This window comes from Grampus griseus (assembly GCF_964374135.1).
Source record: "Grampus griseus genome assembly, chromosome: 5".
NCBI classification, from domain to species: domain Eukaryota; kingdom Metazoa; phylum Chordata; class Mammalia; order Artiodactyla; family Delphinidae; genus Grampus; species Grampus griseus.
Genome location: NC_138998.1, coordinates 30,318,897 through 30,333,335, shown reverse-complemented (window position 1 = coordinate 30,333,335; position 14,439 = coordinate 30,318,897). Strand labels below are relative to the sequence as shown.

The 14,439-nt window shown below is 35.1% G+C and overlaps 1 protein-coding gene across 2 annotated transcripts in view; it reads right to left on the bottom strand.

The window, feature by feature from the left end:
* STAG1 (STAG1 cohesin complex component) overlaps positions 1 to 14,439 on the bottom strand; it is a gene marked incomplete at its 3' end in the record, with an annotated part of 421,944 nt that overhangs the window by 24,681 nt on the left and 382,824 nt on the right. For both annotated transcript variants that reach the window (XM_082655685.1, XM_082655684.1), the window contains exon 23: positions 1,219 to 1,311. In XM_082655685.1, coding sequence (XP_082511811.1) covers positions 1,219 to 1,311 — 93 coding nt within the window. The remainder of the gene's footprint in view (positions 1 to 1,218; positions 1,312 to 14,439) is intronic.

The following is a 14,439-nucleotide window of genomic DNA, read 5'->3' as shown; positions in this document are numbered from 1 at the left end:
AACATAATTTTGGAATGTATCTGGAGATGGCTGTATACTTGGTTGTTTACCTCCAGCAAGACTCATGGCAGTTCATGCTCTAAGTACACAACCATGAAATACATTATTTGAGTCACTTGAAAACAGGAGAACATGAAAGAAATCCAGGAAAATATACATTTTTAACTAAGGCCATACTTTTGCATGTCACCAAACAGTGAGGATGCAGAAACACTGAATTTTTGGCTTAAATGTCCTGAGCTAGGTACTTTTTAGACAGCACTGGTTGAGTTCAGAAGGTTTAGAGAATAAGGTTTAGGAAAGACCATTTCTGTTCCCATTTACGTTAGATGCTGATAACTCAATAAAGAAGAGACCTGGATAACCTATTTGTAGGAAGAGATAGCGAAGGGTAAGTACTGCTGTACTCTTTTTAGATATAGACTCGTCTTCTAGGCCAACATCATTAAAAAAACCGACATGGAAAAGGTATATCTGTTTTATATAAAAGTATTTCCTAATAGAACAGTATAATTAAATAGATTACAAAATCACTTTGTGAAAATGGTATTGCCTTGGGTTCCACTTTGACCCTCTTTGGTCTACGACCTTTCCCAAGGGGTGAGGAGTTTGTTGGACCAATGGTATATGCCCACTTGCACCTCTACTTTACATCACTGCCCAGGTACAGGGATTCAGGAATTCCTTGCCCTCACAGACCTGATTCTGCTACCAGGGGGTGCACAGGCATCTTTCCTAGACACACTGCATCCCCAGTGTGTACTCCTAGGCCCCAGGGTAATCAAGGAGCAGCTGTCTGAAGAAGTGATGTTGATAGTTTGGATATGTGGGCTGAATTGTTCATATGCATGTGTGAGGAGTTCTACCTAGTGTGGGTAAGAGCTGAAGGTGAGAAGAGAAGGTGGACCCTATGCCAGCTCCCCAACCCTCCAAGTTCTGGTAAGGAATCAAAAATTCTAAATCTGAACCTGCCTTCCAGGCCATTATGACAGTATACTTGTTAAGGTACAAAGATGTGTAACAGGTTAGCTTACTTTATAACTTAAATATTCAGACATCTATATTCTTGTCCCAGGTGCCACAAATGTTAGGGATAAACCTGCATGCTAAGAACTGTCATAAAAAATTACATCTTCTTAAAAAAATTTACATCTTACTGTTCTTCAGTAACTCATTTGAGTTATTTTTATTGAGAGCTCTTAACTGACAATTTCTTACCTGTTCCTTCACTGGAGTATTAACATTAGATAGGCACTGTTGGCAAACAGCCAAAAAGGATTTCACTGTTTTCCTCAATACCAACAAATCCTCCTGTAAGACATATTCAAATTTACAAGCATGAATTACAATATCCTAGAAAACTGATCCAGAAGAAATAATAAATGGAAAATAGCCAAACTAGTTTATTGTTAAGGAAATTCATAAAACCAAATATATTGTTGGGAACCAAATCATATAGTTATTTCCTAGTTATCTTAATGGAAGGGTCAGCGAAACTGATAATCCTGAATACTCAGTTCTATTTAGCTTTGAAATGCTCAGTATGATTTCCTCCAACATATTTGCCTTTATCAATATGGTTTACTCAGGCTGATATTAAAATTTTTAGTCATTCCTATAGCAAATACTAGCTGGTAGTAAAGTGAGAGAGTGCAGCAGCATACTGAAAAAAATCAATTAAGCAATAAACATGTACTCCCATATTCTCAGGACTCTGCAAAATGTCAAGGGGAAAAGATAACTTTAAGATAGTGTCCATGTTCTCAAAGAGTTAACATCTTAGCAGGGAGTTAGACCAATTAGAGAGTAATTAAGTGTTTAATTTTTTGGTGTTAACTCTAACTGTAGCAGAAAGAGCTGAGTTGGAGGCAGCTTCATAGAAAGATGGCCTTTAATCTAAGATTGGATGGGTGAATAGGATTTAATCAGATGGCCATATAATATTCAAAATGAAACATCTGAAAAGTATAAAAGGAAATTTAAATTTATCAAGTACCTATAATTTGCCAGGCACTGGTATGAGGGCTGTTACATAATTTCATATTTATATTGATTAGAAGAAGTAGTTATTACTAGCAAGTGTTTGAAACCAGGACTGTCTGATATCAGAGTTCACGTTCTTTTCACTGACTAATAAGCAAGACGCATGCAGATGACTCAGTATGATATCAATATTTAAAATAGTAATGAAGAGTAATTAAATGAGCATAGGCTGATGTAGGAATCACTTTTAAAAAGTACTCTGTGAAACTAAAATTCTTTAAACTACTCTATTTTGTACAGATGAGCGTACTTATTCCTTTTTGGGATCTTCACATCCCAAATAATGATACTTTAAAAATTATACATATTTCCTTTTGCTAAAATGAGTGCAATATTCAGAAGAAGGAAATAAGATCATCTTGTGCAGAGTAATAGAAAAGACACTGCCTCCAGGACCTTTAATGTTCCTGCAGATGAACATCCAACAACCAAACCTCAACATTCCTTGACCTTTAATTTCAAAGACTCACAAAGCAGTAGGGGAAATAGACAAGAGAACACGCAACTGCAACAGAATGTAAGGAGTGCTATGTTGGAAAGCCTAACCCAGAGTCAAAAGTAGTCACAGAAGGGTTCCCAAACAAGACTACATGTAAGCTGAGTTCTGAACAACTAAAAATTATCTACCTATATGGAAAGGTGTTCCAGAGGGCACAGAATGTTCAAAAGCCCAGAGGTGCTTTTGAGAGACTGCTAATTTATTGCAGTTGAGGCACAAACAGGGAGGAGAGTGGTGAGAGAAAACTGAAGAGAAAAAGAGGACCCATTTTCCATTTAAATGGAAAGTACTTAAAATGCCATGCTAAATTATTTGGCTATTATCCCGTCGGCAATAAAGGAACTAATGAATAGGATTTTTATCATGAAGTTGCTAATAATTTATGTTAAAGAATCATATTCTAAGCAGAAGGGAGAATGATATAAAATAGGGAAGCTAGTTAACAGTAAATACAATCTTCTGTTGAGGGCTTTTTATGTGCCAAATACTGTGTTCTAAGGGGAATAAATTTAAGTCTCACAATCACTCTATGAAGTAAGTGGTTAATACGCCTATTTTACAGATGAGGAAACTGAAGTTCGGAGCACATATAGATTCTAAGCGATAGCGTAAGGATCCATACCTAGGGTTATCTGACTCTAAAGCCCATGCTTCTAATCATTATTCTACATTTCATCACATATTAACAAAGGCCGTGGGAATAATCTAAAATGAGGGCCTGAAAATGAAATGTTGGCAGAAAAGATGTAAATAGATTGAAGAGAAATTAAAGCAGCAGGATTGATAGAATTTAGGAACTAATCAGAACAGGGGATGTTGATGTTACGCCTAAATTTCTAGGTAGTTGCCTATTAATGGCTTACGGTATAAGGCACCAAGATAGTTAACACAGGAACAAATGCTAAGGTAACAAGTTGGGCTTTAGAGATGATGATCTGCGATCTCTGAAAGATATGCTACTAGAGATGTCTAGTAGGCAGCTGGATGAATTCAAAGTCCATGGTAAAGAATCTGAGCAAGAGTAGAGACTTGGGAGTCCTCTGTATTTAGCTGGCAGCAGAAGCAATGGAAGTAGATGAGACTGTTAAAGGAGAATATGTAAATAAAGAGGGCTGACAAAAGTATCCTGGGGAACACCGATATTTAACAGATGGATGAGAAAGAAGAGCATATGAAGAAATCTAAGAAATGGTCTGAGAAGTAAGAACAAAACCAGAACGTGGCATCCCAGAGGTAAGGTAAAAATGAATGGAAGGACTTCCCTGGTGGTGCAGTGGTTAAGAATCCACCTGCCAAATCAGGGGACACGGGTTCAAGCCCTGGTCTGGGAAGATCCCACATGCCGCGGAGCAACTAAGCCTGTGAGCCACCACTACTGAAGCCTGCGTGCCTAGAGCCCATGCTCTGCAGCAAGAGAAGCCACCGCAATGAGAAGCCTGCGCACTGCAACGAAGAGTAGCCCCCACTCGCCGCAACTAGAGAAAGCCTGCGTGTAGCAATGAAGACCCAACACAGCCAAAAAGAAAAAAGAATGGAATAGTTTAACGATGACAAATGTTACCAAAAGACAAGATGAGGATTAGAAAGCATTGCAAGGATAAAGCAACTCAAGGTTGTGAGTAACCTTGGGTCGAACACTCTCAAAGTAATTAAAAGGGCTAAAGTCAAACCACAATGGATAGAAAGGAGATAAGAAAGAAGGCAACTCTTTCAAAAAAGTTTGACTGTAAAAATTAAAAACAGAACTACCATATGACCCAGCAACCCCACTACTGGGCATATACCCTGAGAAAACCATAATTCAAAAAGATACATGCACCCCAATGTTCATTGCAGCACTCTTTACAATAGCCAGGACATGGAACCAACCTATATGTCCACTGACAGATGAATGGATAAAGAAGATGTGGCACATATATACAATGGAATATTACTTAGCCATAAAAAGAAACGAAACTGAGCTATTTGTAGTGAGGTGGATGGACCTAGAGTCTGTCATACAGAGTGAAGTAAGTCAGAAAGAGAAAAACAAATACTGTATGTGAACACATATATATGGAATCTAAAAAAAAATTTTTTAAATGGTACCGATGAACCTAGTTGCAGGGCAGGAATAAAGATGTAGACATAGAGAATGGACTTGAGGACACAGGGTGGGAGGGGGAAGCTGGGGCGAAGTGAGAGTAGCATCGACATATATACGCTACCGAATGTAAAATAATTAGCTAGTGGGAAGCAGCAGCATAGCACAGGGAGATCAGCTCGGTGCTTTGCGATGACCTAGAGGGGTGGGATAGGGAGGGTAGGAGGGAGACGCAAAAGGGAGGAGATATGGGGATATATGTATGCATATGGCTGATTCCCTTTGGTGTACAACAGAAACTAACACAGTACTGTGAAGCAATTATACTCCAATAAAGATCTATTAAAACCAACAATAACAAAAACCAAAAACAATAAAGAGTGAGAAAAATAGGACAGCTGCTAGAGGTCTTTTGGCATCCTTTTTGACCTTTTCAACATAAAAGATTTGAGAATATTTGTTGAATAAATAACTGAAAGAAAAACAAAATGCAGGCCATGCTACTAACTAGCTATGTGACCTTAGAGAAATTATCTTATATCCCAGAATTACAGATTTTAAAAATCTATAAACAAAAGGGTTGAACTATGTATTCTCTGAGGTTCTATTGCATTCTGTGATTCTGCTGAATTAATTTAGGCACTCAAACGAGAACACACAGGTGCTAACTGGTAAACCTAGTATGCAAAGGATGAATGTTCAGTTCCTGCTAGTACCTAGACTAGTGCTTGGCACATGGGCAGATGTTTAGTAAATATTTGCTGAATGAAATCCAAGTACACATAATACAGATGATACCACAATCCTAGGGAGAAATATGTAATGTGTTCATTTTATCACACAATAAATATAATTAAAAAATGATGCTAGGAGGTATTAATGCTCCTTTATTCCCTTAAATTTCATGGTTAGTGTGCAGTTTGACGCAGTCTAGGGAATCAGCTATCTTTGGAGTTGGAGGCAAAAGATTCCTTTAAAGGTCAATCATAAAGCAAATGTGTCTTATGTAAAATGATTACTTGCCAATTCATCTGAGGAGTTGTAAATTTAACATCACAACTAAGTAAGCAACCTACTGATTGTAGCATTTTAAGAAGAAAGTGGAAATGGGAAGTAACCAAGGAAATACTGAGAGAAGCTAAAGGCCTTCTTTAGCAATAAGTTTAGCATAGATTTGGATGCAACCTAAATATTGAATGCTCAAGAAAGTTAACTTAATTGTAATCAGTTAGAATTCATTGAGAGAAATATAAGTACCAATCAATAGGTTTAGGTAAATAGGCACAGATACTGTATATTTAACAGAGTTAGCTAATCTTATATAGTAGATTCCTTTGAACAGCTGGGAATGGAATTTAGGTTTTTTGGATTTCAGAACACAATTTTCCTACAAACTTCATTATGCTGGCATCTTACACTACATAAAGTTAACGTTTACTTGGCACTTAACCGTGTACCAGGCACTAATCTAAGCTTTTGACATATTAACTCAACTAATCCTCTCAACTGTGATGGGTATTGCTATTATCACTCCCATTCTACATATGAAGAAACGGGCACAGAAATGTTAAATGCAGGCCCAAAGACACAGTTAGTAAGTGGAGTAGTAAATTAACCAGAGCAGTCTGCTTCCAGAGTCTGTGCTCTTAACCATTTTGCTATAATGACTCTTTTTATAATGCGGGAAAATTAACATATTGAAGAAACCTGCAGCATTATGGAGGTAAGAAATTTGAAACTCCAGTCAAATATATTTATATATAAACAAAAATGCCAGTCAACCCAAAAGACACTGAAAAAGAACAACCCAAGAACAAGGTGTGCTAATTATCTAGACTGCAATTTTAAGCAACTAGAATGTTGCTTAAATGTTCCTTTCAAATGTGTTTTCCTAGATGAAACCAATATTTTCTCTTATTTTCAGAAAGCAGCTCGGCGTTAAGAGCACTTTTTCCTAAAGTAGCTACGGAAAGGAATTCAAATGGGTCAGGTGAGAAGATCACACTGAAATTTAAATTATTAACATCTTGGCTATATTCTTTTGTATGCCTTTTGCAAGTTGCTTCACTAGCCTGGCTAAAATTTTTTTTGCTTCCCCATAGATCTAGTGAAACCAAGAATTAGACGACTGAAACCCAGTACGCTCTAATGTGAAAGGGCTAAAATAGTTTCAGTTTTTCAGTGATCTACTGACAAAAATAAGAGAAATATCTCTTAGTGAGTTAAGATGATGTTTTAAAAATACACCCCGACCAGAAAAATCTCAACAATGAAGACTCCCAAATAAGGCTGGTACAATTAAGATGGTGAATTTACCATATAAGCTATATTAGAAGTTTTCTCAAAGGTACAAAGGCTCAAAATACCCTAACATCTTGGGAAGAAAAAAAAAGATCTTAATTGTAGATTGCCCCTTAAGAGCTAAGTACTCCATATGATTATAGTCAGTGAGGAAAGATAAGGATTTAATTCCAAAACACACAGAACATGCAGATTTTAAATGGGTGATTTCTTTTCATTTTGTATCACAATTTTATGTGTCTAGAGGAAGACTAAATTTAGCTGTCCTTTTATCCACAACTATGAAATACCATTAAGATAATCATAGCCAGAAACTGAAGCCATGGAAAAACCAGCAGTAAACACATAAAACTAGTTCAACATTATCTGACAAATACACATTTTTAGAATGGGCAGAAATAAAACAGGATAAAGGTGTGAAATAAGGACCTAGATCACGCCAAAGATCTTCGATTATGAAAATAAAGCCTGTTAAGAATTTAGTGATCAGTTTTTCATGATAAAAATGGGGCACAAAACTAAACTAGTTACAAACAAGACCAAGGGGTTACCTTACTAGGCCAGGGACTGGCAAACTTTTTGTATAAAGGGTCAGATAGTAAATATTTTAGGCTTTGTGGGTCATAATGTCTCTGTTCGAACTACTTAACTCTGCCACTGGAGCAAGAAAGCAGCCCTAGTCAGTACATAAATGAATGAGCATTACTGTGTTCCATTAGAACTTTATTTACAAAAACAGGTGTCTGGCCAGATTTGGCCCATGGGCTATACAGTTTGTCCAGTCTGTATTGGGCTATAAAGCTCTTTGGAGGTATAAACTGTGTTATGCTTATCTGTACTTAGCATCATTACTAACATATAACGAGGCTCATTTAATTATTTTTCAGCTCAACTAAGTCATTCTATCATAGTAAATATGATAGAAACACATGTAACTAAATTCATTCACTTGGGATGCATCGGTGTCACCATTGTGGTAGGGTAAACCTTATGGAATATCTTTGAAATTGCTTTCTTATATGAATAACTGCTACTAGCTTCTCTTTTGAGGCTAAGGAGTGAGTGTGCCACTCTTGTTAATACACAGTAAAATAACTACTGGATTTTTAAACCCCAAATGTAATACCTAGTTTTCAATGTTGTTGCTGTTCTTGGCGATCTGAATCCCCACCTGCTTGACTCCTGCCATTGCCTCAAAGGCTAATCCACTTATGATCCAGGAACCCTTAAGCTGCCTACTGTAGTTCCAAAACATCTTCTGATTTCTCTTTTCTGTGGTGTACAAAGATGAAGAAGCTAAAGGAGGAGTCAGAGGAACAGGGGAAAAGTAGTGACTGTTAGGACCAAAGCGAGAGATTTGAATTCCCAGATTTTCAAAACACAGATGGAGGACAAAATCTACCATGCTATATTCCAAACCTACAGTAGATACTGAGCATGTTTACATGCTCCCGTAACCTTATATAATAGTTCATTTAGTATTAATTTTTGGTTTTGGCAGGGGAGAAGATTAGGAAAGCACAGAACTAGGACTGCAATTTAATGCCATCAAAACAACAATTATTGTTGACTGAAACATTTCTTTTAATCTTCCCAACAACCCTATCCAGCAGTGAATATCACATATTAGGAAACTGAAGTTCAAATGTGAAGTAACTTGCATACCTTTGTCATAGGTGGTAAGAAATGGAGTCAAAATTCAAACTCGGATTTAACTCCAAAGACCATGCTCCAACACAAAATTGCTGGAAATATATCCTGTTTATAAACTGGGAGCTTCTTATGTATATAAATTAGGTGAGCAACAATAAGTCGTTTAAACAAATACCTAGTAATTACGGAATGACCACTGGAAAAAAAAAATTTCAAAATTAAAAACCTACTGTGGAAAGGAAAAGGCATTACTTTATCAGGGAATATTAACTAGGTTAAAACACTTATTTCCTTTTACTCAAATAAAAGGCCTGACAGGAAAATAAACTTTTATCATTAATTTTGGTGGAGAAAGATCTCCAATCTCTGTACTGAAAAGTGGGAAGTGTTAATGTTTCATTTAAATATTCTTAATGTTGCTTTAGGCCTCTAATAAACTCAGTTAAAACACATTTTTACATTATAATAATTGTTATTTAGAAAAGATCGTCTCAGTCCTGGCTCATTACTTAGATTCTGAGGTATTAAATATCTTAGGAGTTAAGAATATTTATAAAGTGGTACTTTAAAGATCACCGTCCCTGTGTAAGTAAAAACAGCATCCAACTGGACAGGTTAGGGAAGCTGAGGAAGCCTTATGCTGTCCTTCAAGGGGTGGGAAGGTATTCCTTACCAGGTAGAAAGCTCCAAAAGTAGAGGCCCAGGAATAGGGTTGCAAACACAGCATAGAATTCTCGATAGAATGTTGGAATCGTGACTCGTAAGTTCTCTTTTAAGTTGAATATATTTACTTCTGACTTCCACAGGTTTTTAGAATGTTAAGAGTTGGATAAAACTTTGGACAAGTTCAGAGTTCAGTATAAACAGCCATCTACTTATGTATTCCAGATTTTAAAAAAAGAACATTCTGAGAGCTGAACAAGAAATGAATAGAAAACAAGTCCTGGATCTTTCTCTCCTAACTTTCCTAGACCAGTCAATCAGGCACTTGAGATAGGATATATTAATAGAAACAAAGCTATCAAAGAATGACTCTGAAGTCATGGACCAATCAAAAAGAAATGCTTAAAATTAACTCGATAGTTAGTGAGGATAGTCTTCTCAAGAAATAAAAGGTAGGGGGAAAAGATCTAGAAAAGAATGAAGTAAAATGGTTATAAACTACTAAAAATTCATTCCTAGAGGGATAGCTATTATTTCCAACTCTTGGCCCCATTCCCTTCCCCTTCAAAGCAGTTAACTCTGCAGATGGAGAGGTACTATCTATGTTTTGTTACTATAGGAATTTGGGGGAAGGACCTGAGTGAGCTATCTCTTTTCTTATTCATTGCTATTCTAAAGGACTGGGAAGGGGAGAGGAAGAGGTCTAGAAAGCAGCCTGTAGATTTTTATACACAGCAAGGTTAAACATGTCTCTTCATGGGGCTTGGCCACCACCAGTCCCATGTTCACCCTAAACTTCTCCTTTCCCCAGTTTGTTTGGAGGTAAACAAGTTGAAATTTGCAGAGGAGAACCTTTAGTCAAGAGGGTAACGGAGGACCAAATTTCACAGTAAACATGCTATACTCCTCAATAATAATTTCACTTGTAGCTCTCTGGGGGGTGCAGACTTTCTTTAATTTAAAGACTTAGGGATAAGGCCTGGGTTCAGAATGCAGGGATGTTTGCCCCAGGCCATTCCCACTGCTGTCTAGAATAGAAACATGCAGGGTAAGGTAGAGAGCACTACAAATTTAGGACTACAGAGAGTAGGACAGCTCCTCCCAGGAGGAAAAAAAATTGAGGATAAATTCTAGATCCCCAGGCCAAAAAAGGCAATAGGGGCATTAGTTTAGCCCTAACTCTTATTTACCTGGCTCTTTAAATGTCTTTGTATATGTCCAGAAGGAGCTGAAGGAAGAAGGATGTTTTCTGCTACAGAGAAGAGAAACGGAAGGCTGCTTCTACAGGACCAGCACTAGGGGGCACCGGAGCAAAGTATACTGAGCATGACCTGTGAGACTGCCAAAGAGCTTCAACTCTGGAAATTAGGGGAACAGAGGAAATACCCATTGGTGAAACCCAGTGCACTTCCATTTCAAATAAAGATCTAATCCTGTTCTTGATACAGTCATCTCATATACTCAATTTATAGAATACTGCTTACTGTTGAGTTAAATTATAATTTGAATTTAAACTTCAAATATAACTACCATTCATAATCCCCTGAATGACAGTGTTCATGACAATAGGGAAGAAAAATAAATTTTAGAAAGTACTCTCTAAAGAGCAATTTAGCAATATGTATTAAGCCTTAAAAGTATGTACAGTCTTTGATCAAGCAATCCCATTTCTAAGAATATAAGATGTAACAATGCAAAACACAGAACAAGCTTTTGCACCAGAATGTCCACCACAAAATTAATTTTATTAGTTAAAATGTTTAAACAACCTAAATATCCAAGAGAGGAGAGTGGTAAAATAAATTATGGTATAGCTACACTAGGGACTACCATGCATACATTAAAAATATTATCTATAAACATTTAATAAATGAAGAAAATGTTATGTTAATTGAAGAGGAGACAAAATTATAAATACATCATGATCTCAGTAAGACTGAAAAATATGTAAGAAAAAGTACTAAAAGAAAATACACCAAAATATTAACAGTGGTTATCCACAGGTGGTAAGATTTGGAAATTTTATTTTATGTATATAGTCTTTACAATGAACACATACTCAAGTAAGAAAGCTCAAATTTAAGAAAACCATTCTACCTTATACTTTACACCAAAAACAAATAAGCATAATTTATTAATTAAAAATGTAAGTGACCTCTTCAGAGATTTAAATGAATTTCTATAAATGTAACAATGAGTAGAGAAAAACAGAGCAGTCAGGTGGCCAGCTCCCTCACTAGATAAATGGCTCATTCTATATTAACATAATTATTCCACAACAAAAAAACAAAATTAATTCATGTGATAAGACTTTCAAGTTGTCTCTACAAAATCAATATTACAAATGTTAAATATATAGACCCCAAGGGTCTGCTGTATTACATTTAAATTTCAGGAAACAAAGGGAAAAAAAGGATAGAGAATTTCAGGTGCATCATTAGCAAAGTCTTCCATATACTTTAACTAAGCCACTGACATTACAAACTCAGCCATTTAAAATCACAGTAACTTCTCATTTAAATACCTTTAGGGATACAGAATGATGAAAGAAAACTGCCATGTGACATAATTTTTCGATACCCAACTAACTGATAACTGATATTGCTAGTTTGTGTTCAGTGAGGAGTCAACCAGTGTCCGTAGAAAATCTGTTTTTAAAAAAACACCACCAACAAAACTCTAAACGTAGTTGTATTAAAAGCTTCACAATACAAGATTTTAAAGAGTACTAACAGAAAGACACTAGGATTGAGATTCAAAAGACTTGTGCTGTAAGTCTGTGATTTTAGATGTCTCAATTTTTGTTAAGTATAAGGTTCCTTATCTGTAAAATGGGATTATAACATCCACTTTATAGGATTATTAAGCAGATTTAATTAAATTAGAGCATTTAAAGTGATTAACAAAACGTAAAATATCAACAAGGTAAAAATAACAATGTCCCCTTTTAGGCCTTACCTAAAACAAACAGGTTTCATCAAGTTATTTCCAAATTCCTTTATAGCTCTAATATTACATTTACAAACAACAGAAGAATGCTGCTACACCAAATAAGATACAGAACATACTAAGCACTTTTCTAGTATTCATTCAGGCCCAACAACTCAATGAGTTATATGTGATAAACCAAAACCTATGATTAGAAGATGGAGAATCAAGACGTTTTTGTAGTAGTAGTTTTTAAAAATTAATTTTTGTGATATTAATATTCACTTTAAATATCAACAACAAAAACAATCCCTCAAAAAGTATCAAAAGGTATAAAGGGAAAAGTAAATTTCTTTCCTTCGTATGCTTGCCCCCAAAGAATTTCTATTTCCCAGAGGTAACCACTGTTAAGATTCTTGTATATTTATCCAGACATCTTCAGTATAGCAGTTATTGTTAACCTTAGCATAGACTGCAGAATTCTAGAGCTAGAAAGAATTGGCCCAATACAACTTTAAATTTCATAAAATGTAACCTGAGACACAGATAAGTGATTTTTCACTTGTTATTAGTACCTGGAAAGCCCTTTACAACTGATAAAATGCTTTGATATAAATTATCTATTTTAAAATTATTTAAGTGACTTCCCTAAAGGTTATTTACACAAGTTAATGATGTGGCTGAGACGATACTTAGGAAGTTGATATCTTATCAAGTGGGATGTTAATAATATAGATTACATGTGTACAAAGCTGATGTATGTGGCTCTTACATTTTCAGAGATATCCTATATCATATAGGGGATTAGAAAGTTTGGCAATTCCTGATCTTGTGATTATTATAAGTAAGAATCATTGAAATAATTATTTTAAAAGGAGGAATATTAGCAACGAAAGATTAATTTTTCAAGTTTGCATGTATTCTGAAGATTCATGTTTTTCAAGATTATCTCTTTGAGACAACCACTTTTAAACTATAGATGCAACTGATACACGATTACTAAATATACTTTGGTTTACAAAAATTATCAACAACTTCAAAGTGAGAAGAAACAACTTGAGAGACACCTAAGTAAGGAGAAGTTCACATGTGATATAAATGCACACAAAACTACAAATGGAAATCAACTGAACAATAAAGCACCTAAAAGATGCTATGGCATTCTTTCTGGAATGAAGAAAATCAGTGTTGCCTGCAAAATCTGCATTGCCACTGTGGCAATGACAACAACAAAATCTGCAGAATGATTAATGACAAAAAGGAAGTTATTTTTATTAGGAGAATGTATCAGATGAAAATTAAACAGAAAGGCAAGGAATCTCAAAATAATTCTGCTGTAACAGGATTAAAAAAATAGAAAATATTCAAAGAAGTAGGTCCAAGAATAGAGATTCTCACTCTAATTATGGAACATAGTTGTAAAAGGACAAAATTTAAATTAAATGGAGGAAATAACCACTAATTATGCTAAAGTTTTAGGTTAGTGTATATTCCAAATTTACTAAAATGTAGTCATCAACATTCAGTTAAAATACAAATAACTCAGATAACCAAAATGATATCAGTGGAGAAAACCAATATAAAAGTCAACCAGGTGAAAAAATCAGAATAAAAGTAATTGTGTATAATATATAAACTCTTGCTTTCAAATTTGAACTTACATATATTCAATCTCCTTTAATCTTACCATATAAAATAACATTAAAAAAATATGAAACTGTAATATAGTTTTAAAGTGGTTTTGTTTTTCAAGACTGAAACTGTTAATAAAATAGAAAAAAAACCCCAATTACTTCCAAAGGCAAAGAAATCCTCAAATTATTCATAGGAAAGGACAAAAAGAAATTCTTTCTCCGAGAAAAGAACGCTCCATATCAAGCAGTTGTTTATATATGAAAATGTATTATTTACATTCTTTACTGGTTGAATAGCTTGTGTTTTGTTAAGCTGAGGATATGTAAACATCATAGTATTTTTATTTGGTTCTTTATCAAGTGTTTGCTCTTTACTCATATATTCAAGACTCTTTGATTTCATAAAACAATTGAAACATATTTGTTTTATATTTAAGTCAGATAATTCCAATGTATAAAATACTTTTTTAGTCTGATTCTCTTCATGGTTTCTAATTTTCTTTTTAGTAGTGTTTTTTTTTTTTTTTTTTTTTTTGCCGTGAGCTCATTTTTCTTAAAACTTTGTAGAAAACTCTTTGAGGCAAGTTCCTTCAGAAAGGATTTATATTTGATTGTCTTAGGTTGCTTGGGAATAC